This window comes from Microcaecilia unicolor, chromosome 11 (genome assembly GCF_901765095.1).
Source record: "Microcaecilia unicolor chromosome 11, aMicUni1.1, whole genome shotgun sequence".
NCBI classification, from domain to species: Eukaryota; Metazoa; Chordata; class Amphibia; order Gymnophiona; family Siphonopidae; genus Microcaecilia; species Microcaecilia unicolor.
Window position 1 is genome coordinate 167,755,684 of NC_044041.1, and position 19,568 is coordinate 167,775,251.

General features: G+C 45.0%; 1 protein-coding gene across 1 annotated transcript in view; it reads right to left on the bottom strand.

Moving 5' to 3' along the window:
- SPTBN4 (spectrin beta, non-erythrocytic 4) overlaps positions 1–19,568 on the bottom strand; it is a 373,692-nt gene that overhangs the window by 27,011 nt on the left and 327,113 nt on the right. The window contains 5 exon segments of the mRNA XM_030219988.1: positions 311–507; positions 12,610–12,694; positions 15,549–15,687; positions 16,445–16,689; positions 17,360–17,737. Coding sequence (XP_030075848.1) covers positions 311–507; positions 12,610–12,694; positions 15,549–15,687; positions 16,445–16,689; positions 17,360–17,737 — 1,044 coding nt within the window.

The following is a 19,568-nucleotide window of genomic DNA, read 5'->3' on the forward strand; positions in this document are numbered from 1 at the left end:
CCCCCAAAAAAAAAAACCCCCAACTATTAGGCCCCTCAGCCGTTCCAGCAATCATGATCACCCCAACACCTCTCTTCCCAGACTGATCTGGGTAAATGGGCCATTTGAAAATTGCTCACTGTCCCTGGTGGTAAAAATATCTACTGTTGTTTCTTTTCTTTGAGCTTTTGTTTTTGTCAGGATTTATTGACTTGCTTTGCCTGCGGCTGCTCTTTGCTGCTACCCAGACAACAGACATTATGAACAAGTCATTCAAGGGAGAGAAGAGGGGACAATGCCATAGTACAGGACCCTTCTGCCAGGTACATACTGTGGTAAGGCGCCGCAGGGAGCTGAACCGCTCTTCCCAGGCTGCTGCTGTTCTGCGGAAAGCCTCATGTCGGCGGATCAGTTGTTCAACCTCATCTACACTGTTGCCCAGCTCCCGGCTCTTCAGTATGGGCTCTTGGGCCGTTAGCCAGGCATCAGCTACCACAGCTTCCTGGGCAAACTGATGGACTTCCAGCACTGAGGAGAAAAGAACACAAGAGATTAGGGCAAGGGCAGGATTAACCTTTTAATAGGCCCTAGGCAAACAGACATATTGGTTCCCCATCATAATACAAATACCTTTTACAACTCCCTCACTTGGGACCCTTTGTGATTCTGAATGTAGAGGAAACCCAGCAGAGGAGGAAACAGGTAGGAAGCGCTGCTTACTGACCCCTCAAAATGACTGGAGGACAATGTACAAGTGGTGGGGAGAAAAGACAGACCTCTGCAGGCAGTTGGTTGCTCTGGTCCCCAGTCAGAGATGCCAAGTTACCCAGTTCCAGCCTGGAGACTTTTTGGCTAGTCCTGGTTTTCAACTTACATCCCAAAGAAGGGTGGGATTTGTAGTGCCTGATCTTGCCCATTGAAATCAGTGCTGCAAGTCCCATAATACACCACACTGAGATGCTCAGAAATCCAGGACGGTTCCAAATCTCCAGCCTGGAATTCGGTAACTTAGCATCTTGGCATCCTCCTCCTCGTCTTTCTGCTAGCAGCTGATTTACCAAGGCAAAACTCTGCTTTAAGAACCATTTAATCAGCACCCCTGACAGGACTCCTCCTAAATATTTGGGACTTAGGCACATGCCTAGTTTGCCTATGCCTTAATCCTACCCTGATTAGGGCTGGGGGCTGATACTGAAAGAAAGGTCTCTGTGTACTGAGCCGTTCACCACCTTTCCCTCCTCCAGATTAAAGCTGCTTTGCTGAACTTAAAAACATTATGATGATAGACCTTTTCTCCAGTACTGAAATAATTTTGATCAGTCATAAAACTGATTTAGCATTTAAACCAAGATCTAACATCACATCAAGTATTAGCACTTTAGAAACACAAAAGCAGCCACCTTCAGGCTGAATGTCAAGCTGGTTCATTTCAACCCCAAGACAAAGCAAGCAATGCTTTCAGTAGAAACTATAAGAACATAAGCTCTGAATGCCAAGGCAGTCATTAATGTATTTAAAATAGGCATAGAATTCTTTGAAAGGCATCTGGGGATATTTCTCCTTGTCAGATCTTTCTTCACTTTAAGATGCCTGCCTGCCTGTTAAATTGTTTGCTTTTAAAATTACACTCAACAGGAGCTAAGCGGAGGAGGCACCTGTGTCAGCATGTGGGCTGCAGGGGGAGAAAAGAAAACATTTATCATTTTTAAAAAAGGACAAGAAAAAAATGATTAGAAATCACAAGCCGCCATTTGCTTTTCACAAAGACAAAGTAGGGTTTGCCTGCTAGTGTTTTTGTTTATTTATGATTTTATACCAATATCTATGTTCATAAGTACATAAGTAATGCCATACTGGGAAAAGACCAAGGGTCCATCAAGCCCAGCATCCTGTCCATGACAGCGGCCAATCCAGGCCAAGGGCACCTGGCAAGCTTCCCAAACGTACAAACATTCTATACATGTTATTCCTGGAATTGTGGATTTTTCCCAAGTCCATTTAGTAGCGGTTTATGGACTTGTCCTTTATGAAATCGTCCAACCCCTTTTTAAACTCTGCTAAGCTAACCGCCTTCACCACTTTCTCTGGCAACGAATTCCAGAGTTTAATTATACGTTGGGTGAAGAAACATTTTCTCCGATTTGTTTTAAATTTACTACACTGTAGTTTCATCGCATGCCCCCTAGTCCTAGTATTTTTGGAAAGCGTGAACAGATGCTTCACATCCACCTGTTCCACTCCACTCATTTTATATACCTCTATCATGGCTCCCCTCAGCCGTCTCTTCTCCAAGCTGAATAGCCCTAGCCTCCTTAATCTTTCTTCATAGGGAAGTCGTCCCATCCCCGCTATCATTTTAGTCGCCCTTCTCTGCACCTTTTCCAATTCTACTATATCTTTCTTGAGATGCGGCGACCAGAATTGAACACAATACTCAAGGTGCGGTCGCACCATGGAGCGATACAACGGCATTATAACATCCTCACACCTGTTTTCCATACCTTTCCTAATAATACCCAACATTCTATTCGCTTTCATAGCCGCAGCAGCACACTGAGCAGAAGGTTTCAGTGTATTATCGACGACGACACCCAGATCCCTTTCTTGGTCCGTAACTCCTAACATGGAACCTTGCATGACGTAGCTATAATTTGGGTTCTTTTTTCCCACATGCATCACCTTGCACTTGCTCACATTAAACGTCATCTGCCATTTAGCCGCCCAGTCTCCCAGTCTCGTAGGGTCCTCTTGTAATTTTTCACAATCCTGTCGCGATTTAACAACTTTGAATAACTTTGTGTCATCAGCAAATTTAATTACCTCGCTAGTTACTCCTATCTCCAAATCATTTATAAATATATTAAAAAGCAGCGGTCCTAGCACAGACCCCTGAGGAACCCCAATAACTACCCTTCTCCATTGTGAATACTGCCCATTTAACCCCACTCTCTGTTTCCTATCCTTCAACCAGCTTTTAATCCACAATAGGACATTTCCTCCTATCCCATGACTCTCCAATTTCCTCTGTAGCCTTTCATGAGGTACCTTGTCAAACGCCTTTTGAAAATCCAGATACACAATATCAACCGGTTCCCCTTTGTCCACATGTTTGTTTACTCCTTCAAAGAATTGAAGTAAATTGGTCAGGCAAGATTTCCCCACACAAAAGCCGTGCTGATTTGGTCTCAGTAATCCATGTCCTCGGATGTGCTCTGTAATTTTGTTTTTAATAATAGCCTCTACCATTTTCCCCGGCACTGACGTCAGACTCACGGGTCTATAATTTCCCAGATCTCCCCTGGAGCCTTTTTTAAAAATCGGCGTTACATTGGCCACCCTCCAATCTTCCGGTACCACGCTCGATTTTAAGGATAAGTTGCATATCACTAGCAGTAGCTCCACAAGCTCATTTTTCAGTTCTATCAGTACTCTAGGATGAATACCATCCGGTCCAGGAGGTTCAATTTAGATACCTATGGGGATCTTTTATTATGCTATCTGTCACAGGACTCATTTTATTCCTATGGACCTTTCTGCAGATAACATGCGCTAATCATTAGTAAAAGAAGCTCTGTATTTGTTGAGAATTCATTGCATCTCCTAAGATTACCTGATCATATATTTTATTTATTGTTATTATTTATTTATTTCTGTTTTTATATGTATTTTTTTTATTTGCAAAATTTGTTTCCTACTGTTTTGTATTGTATTTTAATGACGCAGGCGCTTGGTCGCTGAAACACGGCCCGTGTCGGGTCTTTGCAATAAAGGATTTCCCTTTGTCCTGATCCTGGAAGTTCATTTTGTGCTTTTTGGCTTATCCGGCCATATCCGGTCGCCTGCATTGAATAGCCAGTTTTTTTTTAAAGGCAGCTAGCGCATGCCCAGTTAACTTGATATCCAGAGCTAACTGGCCATTCGTTAGTGCATAAAGATAGGACTGCTCTTTATGCAGTCTTATTTATGCGCTAACACTAGCTGGTTAGCTCTGAATATTGGGAACTAATCGGACTCCACTCCCGAAACATTTCCAGAACGCCCCCCGATGTAGCCAGCGTTAACTGGTAATTCTTTAGTGAAGGTAGCTGGTTAAGTACTGCTGAAAATAACCAGATAGCCACCGATAAGCCAGATAACCGGTTGGCGACCATTCCCAACCAGTTAGCTTGCTTTGAATATCAGACAGCATGTTTTCAGGGAGGATTTATACCTGATATAAGTTGGATCAGGATACAAGGAAACTGGTTCTACAAAGTGGGAGCTACACAGCTAAAAGTTGTGAATTGCACATACCAGACTATGAAAAAAAGGAATTGTACGAAGATTGGCATCAGATGAATGAAATGTTCTAGTTGGACGACAGGGGAGAAGTACAGAAGACAGATGAGGGGGCAGATGTTGATAATAAGCCTTGTAAGTTTTCTGAAATGAATTCAATAGGATATCAGCAACTAATGTTGGTCAATCAACAGAGGGGTCACATGGGTCCAATTGGTAGCATTATATAGCAGTCATATCCTGAAGCAGTTGTAACCACTGTAAATTATACTGGGATAAACTGACCAAGACAGAATTACAATAATCTGATCAATGGCGAGAGAATATGTCTTCAAAGCAGTGTTATCTAAGAGGGGTTTAACAGATTTAATTTTTCAAAGCACAAAAAATATGATGAGAAATGTAAGGTCTAAAAAGATAGGGAACCCTCAAAGGGGACTCCTACTGATCTGAATGTGTTGCGGAGCTGAATCAGGGACTGATATACTGAAGGAAGGAAAGGTGGAGCAGAGTGTTGATAAGGTCTCTGCTCTCATCTGTGGAAGAAAAGCCCGAGCCTGCAATGTGTCTAGCAGGGCTCCTATGTATTCCAATCATTGGACTGGAGAAAGAGGGACTTGAGGTAGTTTATGATGAACCCTTGTAACTCTAACACCCAAATAGTTAGGCACATTGACTCTGTTGTCCCTTCCTGTGATGTGCTCTTGACCAACCAATCATTCAGATAGGGAAACACCCTCCTGTGATGTGCTCTTGACCAGCCAATCATCCAGATAGGGAAACACCCTCCTGTGATGTGCTTGACCAGCCAATCATCCAGACAGGGAAACATGTACACTCCCAGTCTATGTAGATAGGCCACTATTACCATTAGACATTTGGTGAATACCCTGGGAGCTGATGGGAGGCCAAATGGCAGTATACTGATAATGCTGTTTCCTTATACAAAATCTGAAATATTTCCTGTGACTGGGAAGGATCACAAGGTGGGTTTAGGCATCCTTTAAGTCCAGAGAGCACAGCCAATCATTTTCCTGAATTATGAGGAATAGGGTGCCCAGGGAAATCATCCTGAACTCTTCTTTGACCAGGAATTTGTTCAGGGCCCTTAGGTCTAGAATGGGACCAAAAAAATCCTGTTTTCTTGGGCACAAGGTAGTACCTGGAATAGAATCCCTTCCTTTCTTCCCTTAGTGGCACAGGTTCAACCGCCTTGGCCTGCAGAAGGGCGAAAACGTCCTCTACAAGTACCCTCATGCTGACAGCTGAACAACACTCTCGGTGAGCAATTTGGTGGTCTTTGACACCAATGGACTACTTGAAAAACCCACCGGGCGGAGGTTACAAGGGGCCACTGTGATGGTAAATATTCAGCCTCCCCCCTACCAGAAGGCCGTCTGGGATGGTTACTTTGAGGGTGGCTATGCTCTCTTGAAGCTAGTCAAATGTTTATCCCTTGCTTCAACTTGGGCACCAGCTGGAGCTTCCCAGGACGGGGTTGACAGGACCAACAGCGCTGGGCCTGGGGCTGCTGGAAAAAGGCTCATCTAAGCCCACTTGAAAACCTCCATGAGGAAGAGGATGCAGCTGGAGGGTGCTGACACAGAGTTTGGATGGTGTCCGTACGCTTCTTTATGATGGTAGCGACCTCTTCCACCTTGTCTCCAAACGTCTTCCAACTTCTTCTGTACTGCTGGCTCCATGTCAGAAACACGCAGCCATGAGAGTCTGCACATCCCCAAACCCATGGCAGAGAGTCTGGATGCTATGTCAAAAGAGTCATAGATGCCCATGGCCAGATATTTTATGCATCTTCAGCTGCTTACTGGCCAAACAGTGAAGCTCTGCGGACTGCTCCTAGCTTGTTTGAGAGCAGATTTGACCACCAGAGAATGGTGTGGCAGTTGAGCCCTCTTGAATCTGGATATGTATCCACCTTCTTAGGAGCAGCCTGCACTAAGAGGGGAGATTCCCAGTTCTTCATCAGTGCATCCTTATGAATAGGGTGCAGTGGTACAGACTCAGTCCAGGGAAGTCAACATTTCCACCCTAGGATCTTCCTCCGTTTCCAACTTAAATGGGATGGCAGAAGCCATCTTCCTGATAAAACTGGTGAAAGAGAGACCCCTCAGGCGGAGATTTTCGTCTCTCTTGAGGTGGTGAGGGATCAGATCCCATAAGACTCCCCCTATGAGAAGTAATAAGAGTCCTCTTCTGAATCCCATGAGCAGTCCCATTCAGACTTCACCATACTCAGGTTCTCTGCCTGCCTTGACTCAGTGGATCTATGACTATGCCCCGAACAGCTTCAAAGTATAGCCCTCCTTTCTGGCTCCTGGAAAGTTTCCTCCCCCAACATCAAGAGCGATACTGCATGTGTCGAGGTCAATGTCAACATTCTACAAGATGCCAGTGTTGAGGATCTCTGCACCAGCATGGAAGGAGCCTCGGGAAGAGTCTGGGCTGGATCCACAGTTAGCACCCGATGCTGAGAGAGATGGAGACCTCGTTGCAAGTGCATTCCCAGTGGATGCTGAAGTCTTGACAGCCACTGAGGTTGATGCTTCCAGTGCCAATACGATGTATCGACCTTCGAGAAGCCAAAAGGTTTCTCCTGTTGAGTCTGGCATGCCCTCTGTCTCCTCAGCTGCAATTTGAAAACAGAGAGAACAAGATTTAGGCTCATGGTCAAGTCCAAGGCAACCGATGCACCAGCTGTGCAGGTCCAACATCGAAATCACCAGATTACACTGGGTACATCTTTTGAAGCGCTGGAGGTCTTCTTGGAGATCAAGAAAAGAATTGCAGCCAAATTTTTAAAAAAGAGGCAGTGCTCAAATCGAGGGCAGGGCTCCAGACTAAAAGGGGCCTAGCAACACAGAAATATAAAGGAAACTTTAAGGACCGAAAAACTAAAAGAAATTAAAAGGGTAACTGGGAAAAGGTAAATTAAAAAAAAATGATCTGAGGGACCGAAAATCTGCACAGAAAGGCACAAGAGAAAAACATACGCACTTGAGGAGAAGAAGAAGATGCTTCTTTCCTGTTCCACAGAAAGACAAAGACTGATAGACCCATGCTTGGCGTCAGGCAGGAAAGCACCAGTGCATGTGCAATGAGATGCTGCTAGAAAGTTCTCTGTTAATACCACTAGTCAGCATCCGCACCAGGCTCTGCTTGCTGTTAGAATATGAAGACCTGCTTGACCTCGGAGAAATATTTTTAAAATTACTTTTATAAATGTACAAGTACATGAACATGCATTAGGAATAAAGTTCTATGTAGAAAAGAAAATTTAACAAAGAAATTGTGAGAGAATAACCCTCTCTCATTATATGCAAAAAAAAGGAATGGATCCAAAGAAGCTTAGCGGAGATCAGGAAGCAAAACCTAGAGTGGAGGAGTGGCCTAGTGGTTAGAGTGGTAGACTTTGGTCCCGGGGAACTGGGTTCGATTCCCACTGCAGGCACAGGCAGCTCCTTGTGACTCTGGGCAAGTCACTTAACCCTACATTGCCCCAGGTACAAATAAGTACCTAAGCCGCATTGAGCCTGCCATGAGTGGGAAAGCGCGGGGTACAAAATAAATAAATAAATAAAACCGGTAATTGGGAAGCAAAGCCAGTACTGGGCAGACTTTTACGGTCTGTGCTCTGATCATGGTTAGACAGATTCAGCTTCAGAAGATGGAGGCCAGCACTGGGCAGACTTCTAAGGTCTGTGCTCTGATCGTGGCTGAATAGATTTGGATGGGATGGAGTGGAGCTGTTCAGAAATTTTAGGAGAAGGACAGTGCTGGGCAGACTTCTATGGTCTATGCCCTGAAAACAGCGAGGATAAATCAAGACTAGGTATACATATGAAGTATCACATACTACATGTAATGAGTTTATTTTGTTGGGCAGACTGAATGAACTGTGCAGGTCTTTATCTGCCGTCATCTACTATGTTACTATGTAACAAGCTCTCCAAAAGTCCGCAAAATAGATAGGAGGACCCCATTAAGAAAAAAAAAGTAGTACACTAATATTCTAAAGTAAAGAAATAGGCAAAAGCATCTAACAGGCTATTGTTTATATAATGACTGACTCAATCCAAAAATTAGAGTCAGAAATGTGTTCACTCTAATTTTTGGATTGAGTTTATCATTTTCGAGTAAGCTTCTAGTGGGTTTTGATACCTTATATAATGACAGCCCATAATAATATTTAATATTTAACTCACACGTCCCCTAAGTTAAGGAAATTGAACAGAATGTTTATTATCCAGAAAAAGTTTCTATTAGTATTCTATTGAATCCATCGTTTACAAGGAAAACATAAGAAGAAATGTGCTCCAAGAGATCTGGAGGAGCATTTTCAATATGACGTCCAAATCCAATATTGGACGTTTTGCAAAAAATGTCAAAAAATCCAGAGCCAAACACGGTCATTTTCGAATAAGAAAAACATCTATCTTTTTGCCTCGAAAATCACCGTATTTTAGATGGTTTTTGTGCTCAGAGCATCCTTCTTTTAGGGTCATTTTCAAACAAAAAAAAAAGAAAACAAGCCATTGGGTTGTCTGGGGGCAAGCAGTCCTTACCAGACTGGCCACACGGACATACCAACAGAGCAATGGGGCTGCCTATGGAGCACTTCAGTGAACTTCACATAAAAGGTCCCAGGAATAGCAAAAAATGTACTGTGCATAGCTGTTTTACTATGTTACTATGTTACACTAGACCTTAGGCCTGCAGGTGGGTTCAGAAGGTATTTTGTGGTTTTGGTGACGCTCACACTTTCCACCACAAGTGTACTAGTTAGAGTGGAACATGGGCCTGGGTCTCCTTCTCTACAGTCCTCTGCACCAACCGCTAGGCTACTCCAGGGACCTGCTTGCTGCTCTAAGAGGAATGGTCATTACATCTGCAGCTGTCATAGAGCCTGGTATGTACTGTCACTTTCACCTATTAGGAGGTAGGAGGGGGTCAGTGACTACTGGAGGATTAAGGGGATCATGCCTTTATTCCTCTAATGTCCTCTATAGAACTAGGACTTTCTTTGTGAAAATACAATGAAGAAAGTAGCTGATACTCTAATACGAAATACTTTTTAGTATACACATTAATTGCTGTTGTTACTCAATAGCGAAAGAGTGCCCTCAGAAACCACCACTCTTTTGGCTGGAGGCGCAACAGAGAACTCCTCTGAAATACTACCATGGTTGCCTACGAAAATCTGTAACGCCCCTTGACACCATCTCCATATGCGCCCAGTGGACTCAAGAACTGAACTGGCGTCTGGAGCCACCGCAACTAGAGCTCTGTCTGAAATGGCTGCACAAAGTGACTGAGAACACGGCATTGTGGGAATTGAACTATAAATTTTTGTTGCGCTTGCACATCTCACCCCACCGAGCCTTTAGAGCAACCTTGAGAGAGACAGATGATTGCCCCAAGTGCGCGGGGGAGGGTGCCTCCCTGGGCCACATGTTTTGGACCTGTCCGGTGGTGCATTCATTTTGGTTGGCCATGGGCAAGCAGGTGTCAGACATGTGGAAAGTGCGATGGAAGCCCACCCCAAGCCAACTGTTTGATGATTTTTCAGTACAGGGGCCTATGCCGGAGGGTCTAAAAGCTTTCTTGAAGAGATCTATGTTAATGGGGAAAAGAACCATCTTGCAACAGTGGCTTACCCGAGAGGCCCCAAGCATGTCGCATTGGCGTTGGGCCATGATGCAATGTTGCTCGGTGGAGAAGCAGAGAGTTCGTGACTTAGCTTCTAACTGGGGGGATTACTTTTTCAAGATTTGGTCTCCGTTTTGGGACTCACTCACTCCTATAGCAAAAAGCAGAATTCTAAACTGTTAGGGGAGGGGGGGGAGTTTTAGGGGGGGTAGTGGTGGGGTGGGTTAGTATGGGAGTAGTAGAAGGGGGGAAGGAGGGAACATAAAATTAAGAGAAAACTATGATTGGTACTTTTCTGGCACTGAATGGATACTGTTCCTGTAATCATTTTGGTGCATGGTTTGTGGTTTTGATGACTTGTTCTTTAGTATGATGTGCCAATAAAAATATTATTGAAAAAAAAAAAGGCAATATAATTTCTTTTGCCACAGTGGCATAGCACCTCTTTCATCGGGCCACTCTTGTGCGTAAACATATGTGTATGTGCTATCTCCTCAGGTAATAGTGCTATAACAAAACATTGTGCTGAATAAAAAAAAAACGTGTACTTATCTTAAAACGTTTTTTCCCCCAGAATGTTTTAGTCCAGTCAGTCACTCTGAGAGCACTTTCACTATTGAGTAACAGCAGCAATTAATGTGTATACTAAAAAGTATTTCGTATTAGAGTATCAGCTACTTTCCTCATTGTATTTTCACAAAGAAAGTCCTAGTTCTATAGAGGATATTATGTTATTCTTACTTAGAACGGTGGGATTTGCTTTGCATTTATTCCTCTAATGGTCATCTGGTCAGTTTGGGCACCTTTTTGGCACTAGTCATTATTGAAGCAGGTATATCCAAAACATCCTATTTTTTTGCCCTGGACGTTTTTACAATGTTCCATTATCACAGAAAAACGTCCAAATTGTAAGCCCACCTTAGCCCCACCCAAAACACTCCTCCAACAAACCTCTTGAGATCTAGACAAACTGCATAGTAATATAGCAATCTGCATGTTTTTACAAAAAAAAAAACCCCATCTATGGTGCATTTGTAAAAATTGCTCTCTCTTTTCTTGTGTTTCTACACAAATATCAAGACAAATTTTATAAAAGATCCGTGAAGGGCAATTCTGTCACTGGTCCATTCATGTGTCACTTGCAGGTATAAATGTACACAGCACACTGCGGGGTCGCTACTCAATGCAATTTAACTGGTTGTGGCTCTTGGCCAGTTAAATCACCTGTTCAGTGGGAGAAGAGGAAGCGATGCCTGGATCGCAGGGCCCCCTGGAGCTGTGGTGCACAGGGCAGCTGCCTTGTTTCCCGCCCTCCCACTAATGCTGGCCCTGTCTATCACTTTTGCAGGTTAGTATATGCTAATGCACATAAGTGTCAATATAATATCTAAATGCTATTCTGTAAGAGACTGCCTAAGAGCACAGCATGTAAATGAAAGGGGGGGGGGGGGGGGTTCACAACAGTAGAGTGTGGGACGGGTACGGACTTGGCTACCATTTATGCACACAACTTACATACTGCTGAAAGTTACGCATGTCCTCACCACACCCAAGGTAAGGGAGCTATGCACCTGGGAGCAATTTGTGAAGTCCACTGCAGTGCCCCCTAGAGTTGGCATGTCAGGGGGACCAGTGCACTAAGAATGATGGCTCCTCCCACGACTAAATGGCTTGGATTTGGTAGTTTCTGAGATGGGCGTCCTCGTTTTCCATTATTGCCGAAAACCAGGGACGACCATCTCTAAGGACGACCTAAGGACGACTCTAAGGTCGACCTAAATGTTGGGATTTGGGTGACCCTGACTGTATTATCGAAACGAAAGATGGACGCCCATCTTGTTTCGATAATAGCGGTTTCTCCGCCCCTTCGCTGGGACGTCCTTAGAGATGGGCGCCCTTAGAGATGGTCGTCCCCATTCGATTATGCCCCTCCACAAGATTCTTAATTTAGCATTGAGGATGGGGGTGGGATAAGGGGCGAGGGTTTTTTTTTGGGGGGGGTGAAGTAAAGGGAGGAGATTTTAGGTTTTTCTGCGTTTTCATGTTTACTGATTTATGCTGTTTTTCTTTATTCTGGCATAGCACTGTTGTACTGGTTTTAATCTGTATGGTACACTTTTGCTTTAACTCATATAATAATAAAATATACTGAAATGTAAAGCAAGTGTGATTTTGTGTATCTGTTTGAGTCCATAGAAATTAATATATATAAATCACACCTACTTAAAGCTGGCAGTTTGTCATTTCATTTCAAAACGCCACTGGAATGCTGCTCCATAAGGACTGGACCCAAGGAAGTCTGCATCCTCTCTCTCTCTTTGTTTTAAAATTTGGAAGAGAGACTAGTGGCATGTTCAGCCTTTCCTCAGCTCTTCTTTGATCATATGAATCCCCTTCACTGCTTATTCCACAGAGGCCGATATCCTACACAATGCTTTTGTACATGTTGGACTCCCAAAGAGGTTGGGAGACAGGATCTCAGAATCCAAGGGAGCAAAGGAGAACGTTGGCATGGTGTAGCACAGCACCTGCAGGGGCCGCTGCTTAAGGCAAACACTGAAAGGGTTTTGGCAAAATAGTGTCTGAGGATGACCTGTGCATACTTCATGGGGCCCAGGAATGCAACCAGTTGGGTAGTGACAAGAAACAAGGTGGGAAAAGGGGCTCACTGGGTACGATACTTACTCTGCTGCAGCCACTCCCAGTGCAGGTCCCACTTCCCAGTCATCTCATTCTTTTTCACCATTAGTCTTTCCAGGCTTGCCTTGATCTGAAAAGCAGAGGAAAGAAGCTGAGCTCTACAGAATTTCTGTTTTAGTGCCACAGAAGTGAGAGAACGCTCCTTTAACTGGATACGCAGCATTACTGAAGCCAGCCCCCAAAACAGCCTTGCATAGTCCCTAACTATGGAGTATGCTGGCCATTAGGGCTTTGGGGTTTGCAGGGAATCTGATGTCATAAAACATGAGTGGAAAAGGGGGTGAGAGGCTCATTATTTTACATTTTTGAGCCCCAGAGAGGGACTGGGGAGGGCATTAGCTGGCCAATAGGCCACCATAGAATTCCAGGCCTGCCCTCAAAAAGGGGACCTCTCACTTGGGGTTGGGAGAGGGAAGGCAGCCACTAGTGGGCCATACCAAAGAGTCTTGGGTCAGTCTCCCTTAGTTTTTTTTTTTTGTTACATTTGTACCCCGCGCTTTCCCACTCATGGCAGGCTCAATGCGGCTTATATGGGGCAATGGAGGGTTAAGTGACTTGCCCAGAGTCACAAGGAGCTGCCTGTGCCTGAAGTGGGAATCGAACTCAGTTCCCCAGGACCAAAGTCCACCACCCTAACCACTAGGCCACGGTTCTAGCTTAGTAATCTTAGGTCAGAGGGTCCATAGCTTATGGGCTCTGGGTCAGTGGGTCTCTGAATAAGGAGTCATAGCTCAGGAGGTCTCTGATTCATGGGTCCTGGGCTAGGGTCCCTAATTGAGGATCCCCTGTGTACAGGTCCCCAACTTGGGAAGCCTAGACCACAGAATATTTTTGTTTGTTTTCATTTACTTCACGCAAAGTGGAAGTTAGAATTTTGCTTCACTTCTAAAGCTGAAGTTAAAAATACAGAGCTAAGAGGGGAAGTAAAAACATGCTTTAATTTTTGCTGTATTTTCCTGCATTATAAGTAGTTTTATGTGCATTTCTTGTCCATGCGGCTGCTAAACTCTGTTGTTTGGCGCACAGTTTTGGGGGGCTAAGATCATTCCTACATTTAGTAAGTGTAATGCACAAAATGGTGCCCCAGACTGCAGGGCTACTAATAGGCTCCAGGTCATCAGGGATAGGCTGAGACAATCCTGGTTTTACCCTACTGCATCTATTCACTTGTTACTTGCAGTCTCTCTAAGGAAATCAGTTGTTGTAAGTTCACAGATGTTCTTTAGGCAAACAGACTGGCCCAGCCTGTCCCTGACAACAAGGAAAATTTGCTAGGGAATAAGAACAAACTCTTTCACCACTGGCTGACTGTGCTGCCTTTCAGCTTAGATCCAGATGCTAGCTGAAGCTGTGCATTTATGCTACGGAGGTATTTAAATGTCTCTACCATGTCTCCCCTCTCCTGCCTTTCTTCCACAATATACATACTGAGATCTTGAAGTCTGTTTACATACACAGCGGTCTTTGTTATAAAGCCAATGGGGAAAGACTTAAAGATCTGAAAGGGGTTGATATTCAGCTGGTGCTGGTAAGTGTATTTTTAACCACTACTGGCCATATTCCCAGATATTCAATGCCGAGCCATTTCCAGACACCAGCACTGAATATCCGCGTTTATGCAACCAGTTATCTCTTATGCATTTGTGTGATATTCAGCAATTAACTGCATAAGTGACACTGCACAAAGATAGGCCCGACTTTTATACAGACCGATTTGACTGCTAAACTTAGGTAGTTAAATACTGGCATTTACCCTGCATGATTTCTGGCACTGACTTCACCCCCAGACTGCCCACAAAATAGCCAGCTTTCAGTTTAGCGTCTGTAGTGAAATTCAGTGGCAGTAACTGGTTAGGTATCTCTGGTTATCACTTGATGGCCCCAAACAAGCAATTTAACTAGTCCAGAGACATTCCCCGAGCACTATACCAAAACCCTCATCCACACCCTTGTCACCTCTCGTTTAGACTACTGCAATCTGCTTCTTGCTGGCCTCCCACTTAGTCACCTCTCCCCTCTCCAGTCGGTTCAAAACTCTGCTGCCCGTCTCGTCTTCCGCCAGGGTCGCTTTACTCATACTACCCCTCTCCTGAAGACCCTTCACTGGCTCCCTATCCGTTTTCGCATCCTGTTCAAACTTCTTCTACTAACCTATAAATGTACTCACTCTGCTGCTCCCCAGTATCTCTCCACACTCGTCCTTCCCTACACCCCTTCCCGTGCACTCTGCTCCATGGATAAATCCTTCTTATCTATTCCCTTCTCCACTACTGCCAACTCCAGACTTCGCGCCTTCTGTCTCGCTGCACCCTATGCTTGGAATAAACTTCCTGAGCCTCTATGTCTTGCCCCATCCTTGGCCACCTTTAAATCTAGACTGAAAGCCCACCTCTTTAACATTGCTTTTGACTCGTAACCACTTGTAACCACTCGCCTCCACCTACCCTCCTCTCTTCCTTCCCGTTCACATTAATTGATTTGATTTGCTTACTTTATTTATTTTTTGTCTATTAGATTGTAAGCTCTTTGAGCAGGGACTGTCTTTCTTCTATGTTTGTGCAGCGCTGCGTAAGCCTTGTAGCGCTATAGAAATGCTAAATAGTAGTAGTAGTAGTAGCATTTAAATCGCTTTGAATGAGGAGGAATAGCATGACGTTGAGAGGGGAGAGGTTCAGGAGTAACCTAAGGAAATATTTATTTACTGAAAGGGTGGTGAATGCATTGAACGGCCTCCTGGTGGAGAGATGAAGACTGTATCTGGGACACGTTCATAGGATCTGTAAAGGAGAGGAAGGGATAGTAGATTGTATGGATGGGCAGATATGGTATTTATCTGCCATCATTTTCTCTGTTTCTGCTGGCTGACATTGGGCTTTGCGAAGGGTAATGGTAGAGTAAAAAGTGAAGCAAGCTGCTTTCTGTACCTCCTCAGTGGCTGGGCTCTTGTTCAGCACCAGTGTCTTCCCCAGGTCTACGCAGGTCACGATGTCCTGGTTGCGAGCCTCAATCTCGCCCTTCAGGCCCTGGTGATAACACATGAGCACCTCCACGGAAGATGTGTCCCTAGGGGAGCAGAACATGGTACCGTGTGGATCAGAAATGTAGGGGACAGAGGTGGCACATGGACAATGGTTCACAATGAAGGCCTTATGTCTGTAAGTGTTTCCCCAGTACCAGTTATGGTGAAAACTAGGTATATTTGGCCAAGTTCTCATATTTAAAGCTGGAATCAAAAGCTCTCCCTTCCCGCCTTTTACTCAGTCTCTCACTGCTGTTCTTACCACTGTTCTCTCCAAAACATGATACAGTTTCACACCACCTGTACTGATAGGTTAATTGTTAAATCATTTTCTCTTTCCTCCTGAGAGTACATTTTCAGCACATTACGCCTCTCTTTCAAGAGTTGGCATCACAGGCCCTCCCCTTTTCTCCTTTTGCTTTCTCTTTCCTCTTTTTAATTGGAATTTGTACACCGCCTAGCAACATTATTAGGCAATGGGTGGTATATCAAGAGATTTTAATAAATAATAAATAAATAAATAAATAAATAAATAAATATACTTTTACTAGCCCTTCTGGAAGGGCTTTGTCATCATGGAGGGGCAAAATGAGCTGATCCTTGTTTTATTAGTGATGCCATTTATGTAGTCATAGGTCCTGCTTTTCTCAGACCTACAGAGGCAATGGGAATAAAGCCAGGACTGGCTCAGCCTGTCTTTGATGGCTTGGAGTTATCTGTGCACACGACAGAAGGCCCTGATCACCTGCATCGGTGAAGGCGGCAAGGCTTTAGATAATATGGAAATCCTGGGGATCGTACCTGGGTTTCTCTCCGGTGCCAATCTGGCAGATAATGCTCTCCATCCAGGAGATGAGGTCACGTGCCATGCCGAGGAAGCGCATCTTGTCCGTGGTGGTACTAATCTGCAGTCGGCAGTCCTCACAGGAAGTCAACAGCTCTTTCCAGGACCGCGACACCTCCTGCTCCTTCAAGGCAATGGCCTCAGCATTCGGCCCAGCATACACCATCCTCAGCTGCACTGCAGTTTCCTGCAGCTGCCTCACCTAGGCGAGTACATGGAAAATGCTCAGTGTACATTTTCAGCAAGGAGGAGCTTAATGGTTAGAGCAGTGAACTGAGAAGCAGGGAAGCCAGGGTTCAAATCCTATTTCTTTCACTCATGTTCCTTGTGGCTTTGGAAAAATCACTTTACCTTCCATTGCCTCAGGTTCAAACTGTTTGGGGTTTTGAATTGCAAACCGGGGGGGGGGGGGGGGGGGGGGAAAGTAACCAACCCACAGTCACACCCATACAATCAGTTAAAGAGCTGGGGATTAGAACTGAAGCATAAGGATATAAAGTGACTCACCCCATGTTCACATACAAAAGGTCACTGCAAGATCATACACTTATCCTGAACCAAGGCACAGGGAACATAGAATGAAAATTCACAAGACACTTGCTTAGCTGTACTGGAGTCCTGAAACTCATGAAGCTGGCCCTTCTGGGTCAACAGCCACAGCAATAAAGCTAATCCTGATGTGACTTCTTTGCTGACTGGTTAGAACTACATATTCTTTTCCGAGATACTAATTCATCAAATAAGGACAGACACACAGAGCTCTTTTCACTCTGCAGTACCTGAGTTACAGAGCAGCTGCGCCCTTCTATTCATATTAACATATCATTGGAACTGACCACAACCACACTCCTGCTTTCTCTTCACCTTCTTACCTGGGAAACCAAGTTCTGAACATCCTGCTCAAAGGAGCTCAGCGACCTCTGGAGACTCCTGGCACAGGTTTTGGGCTCTTGAGCTGTCACAACTGGAAGTCGTTGCTTCTTCTCCTCAATTTGGGACAGAGCATCTTTGCAGTCACTGAAAAACTTATGAAGTTCGTGTGAGGCTGCTAGCATCTGTGCCCGGGTGTCCATTAGTTCCAGCAGCTCAGCCCAGGCCTCGTTCACACCATCCTTCCATTCCGCGATGGTTGCAGCATCCGTGTGACCATAGTCTATTAGTTCATCCACCATCTGGTTCACTGTGGAGATACGCTCATGCCCGACACTCCCTGTCTCGCTGGCAAACTCAGTGAACTTGTCCTGTAGCAGCTGCATATAGAGAATGAAGCCAGAAATTCAAGGTTCAATTTTATTTAATATACTGCAAATCAGTAATAGCAGCTCACAAAATTAAGTATAAAGTATAAAATATGAAACAAAGAAAAAGGAAATCACATGAGGGTGCTAAGTTACAAATTCTCAGATAGGGCTCCTTTTACTAAGCTGCGGCAAGAGCTAGCACATGCTTACCGCAGCATAAATGGGATTACCACGGAAGGTGTTGAGGCTTCCTGCAGTAAAAGTCCAATGTGCATGTGCAAACCATGCACTAAAAAATGTTCTTTATTTTTCTTTGAGAGGTGTGTCTGGGGGGGAGGGGGGGGGATGGAGACTGGGTGTTACAGTACAAATCAGTTAGCGAAGCCATATTACCACATGCCAGGGGCATAGCCAGACCTTGGCGGGAGAGGGGTCCAGAGCCTGATGTGGGGGGGGGGGGCACATTTTAGCCCGCCTCCCCAAGCCACCGACCCCCCCTCCACCGCAGCCAACCCTCCCCCGCCACTTTCGACCCTCCCCCGCCGCTGCCGCCACTGCCAGGTACTTTTGCTGGTGGGGGTCCCCAACCCCCACCAGCTGAAGTCTTCTTCAGCAACGGTCTCCGGCGTGTTTGCTGATCTGTTTCTGTGAGTCCTGACGTTCTGCGTGCACACGTGCAGGACGTCAGGACTCAGAAACAGATCAGCGAACGCGCCGGAGACCGGCACTGAAGAAGATTTCAGCTGGCGGGGGTTGGGGACCCCTGCCAGCAAAGGTACCTAGTGGCAGTGGGGGAGGGGCAGCGGTGGAAGGGGGGGTTGGCTGCGGGGGGGGGGGGGGGTCAAAAGTAGAGGGCATGGCTAAATCTGTGGGGGCCCATGCCCCCGTGGCCCCACCTAGCTACGTCCCTGCCACAAGCCACAAGCTGATTAGTGCGGGATTAGCATGAGCCTTTACTGCGTACAAAATAGGTGGCAGTAAGGGCTCAAGTGCTAATAATTTTTGGTAATGGCCATGCACTGATGGCAACATTAGCCCATGCCGTTTTCTTGCTGCAGTAATAATGGCCTTAGCGCAGGGAAAAACCTGTGTAAAAGCACACAAAGACCACTTTTTTACCGCAGCTTAGTAAAAGGACCCCATAGTAAGGAGAGAGGATAGAGGGATGGGAAATAATTAAACCCCAAGAGAGACAAAGAGGTGGGGAGTTAAATGCAGCAGTATTGTGCCACTAGTCAGACACAGTTACAACTGGAGGCTTCCCACCTCTTCCACATGGAACTCACTTTCAAATGCAAACAAAGAAATCTCAAAACCCAGCAATGGAAATATTGTAGCAAATCTTAACTAGAAAGCTTATGATAAAGTTCCTCAACAGAGGCTCCTGAGAAAATTAAAGAGTCATGGGATAGGAGGCAAGGTTCTGGTGTTGCTCAGGAATCGGTTATTGGACAGAAACAGAGGGTAGGGGTTAAATGGTCATTTCTCTCAACAGAGGAAGGTGAACAGTGGAGTGCCACAGGGATCTGTATTGGGACTGTGCTATTTAAAATATTTATAAATGATATGGAAGTCAGAACGACGAGTGAGGTGATTAAATTTCCAGATGATAAAAAACTATTCAAGGTTGTTAAAACACATGCGGACTGTGAAATATTACAGGAAGGCCTTAGGAAATTGGAAGACTGGGCATCCAAATGGCAGATGACATTTAATGTGAATAAATGCAAGGTGCACATTATAAAGAATAATCCAAATCATAATTACCTGATGCTAGGGTCCACCTTGGGGGTCAGTGCTAAAAAAAAAGATCTAGGTGTCATTGTAGATAATACGCTGA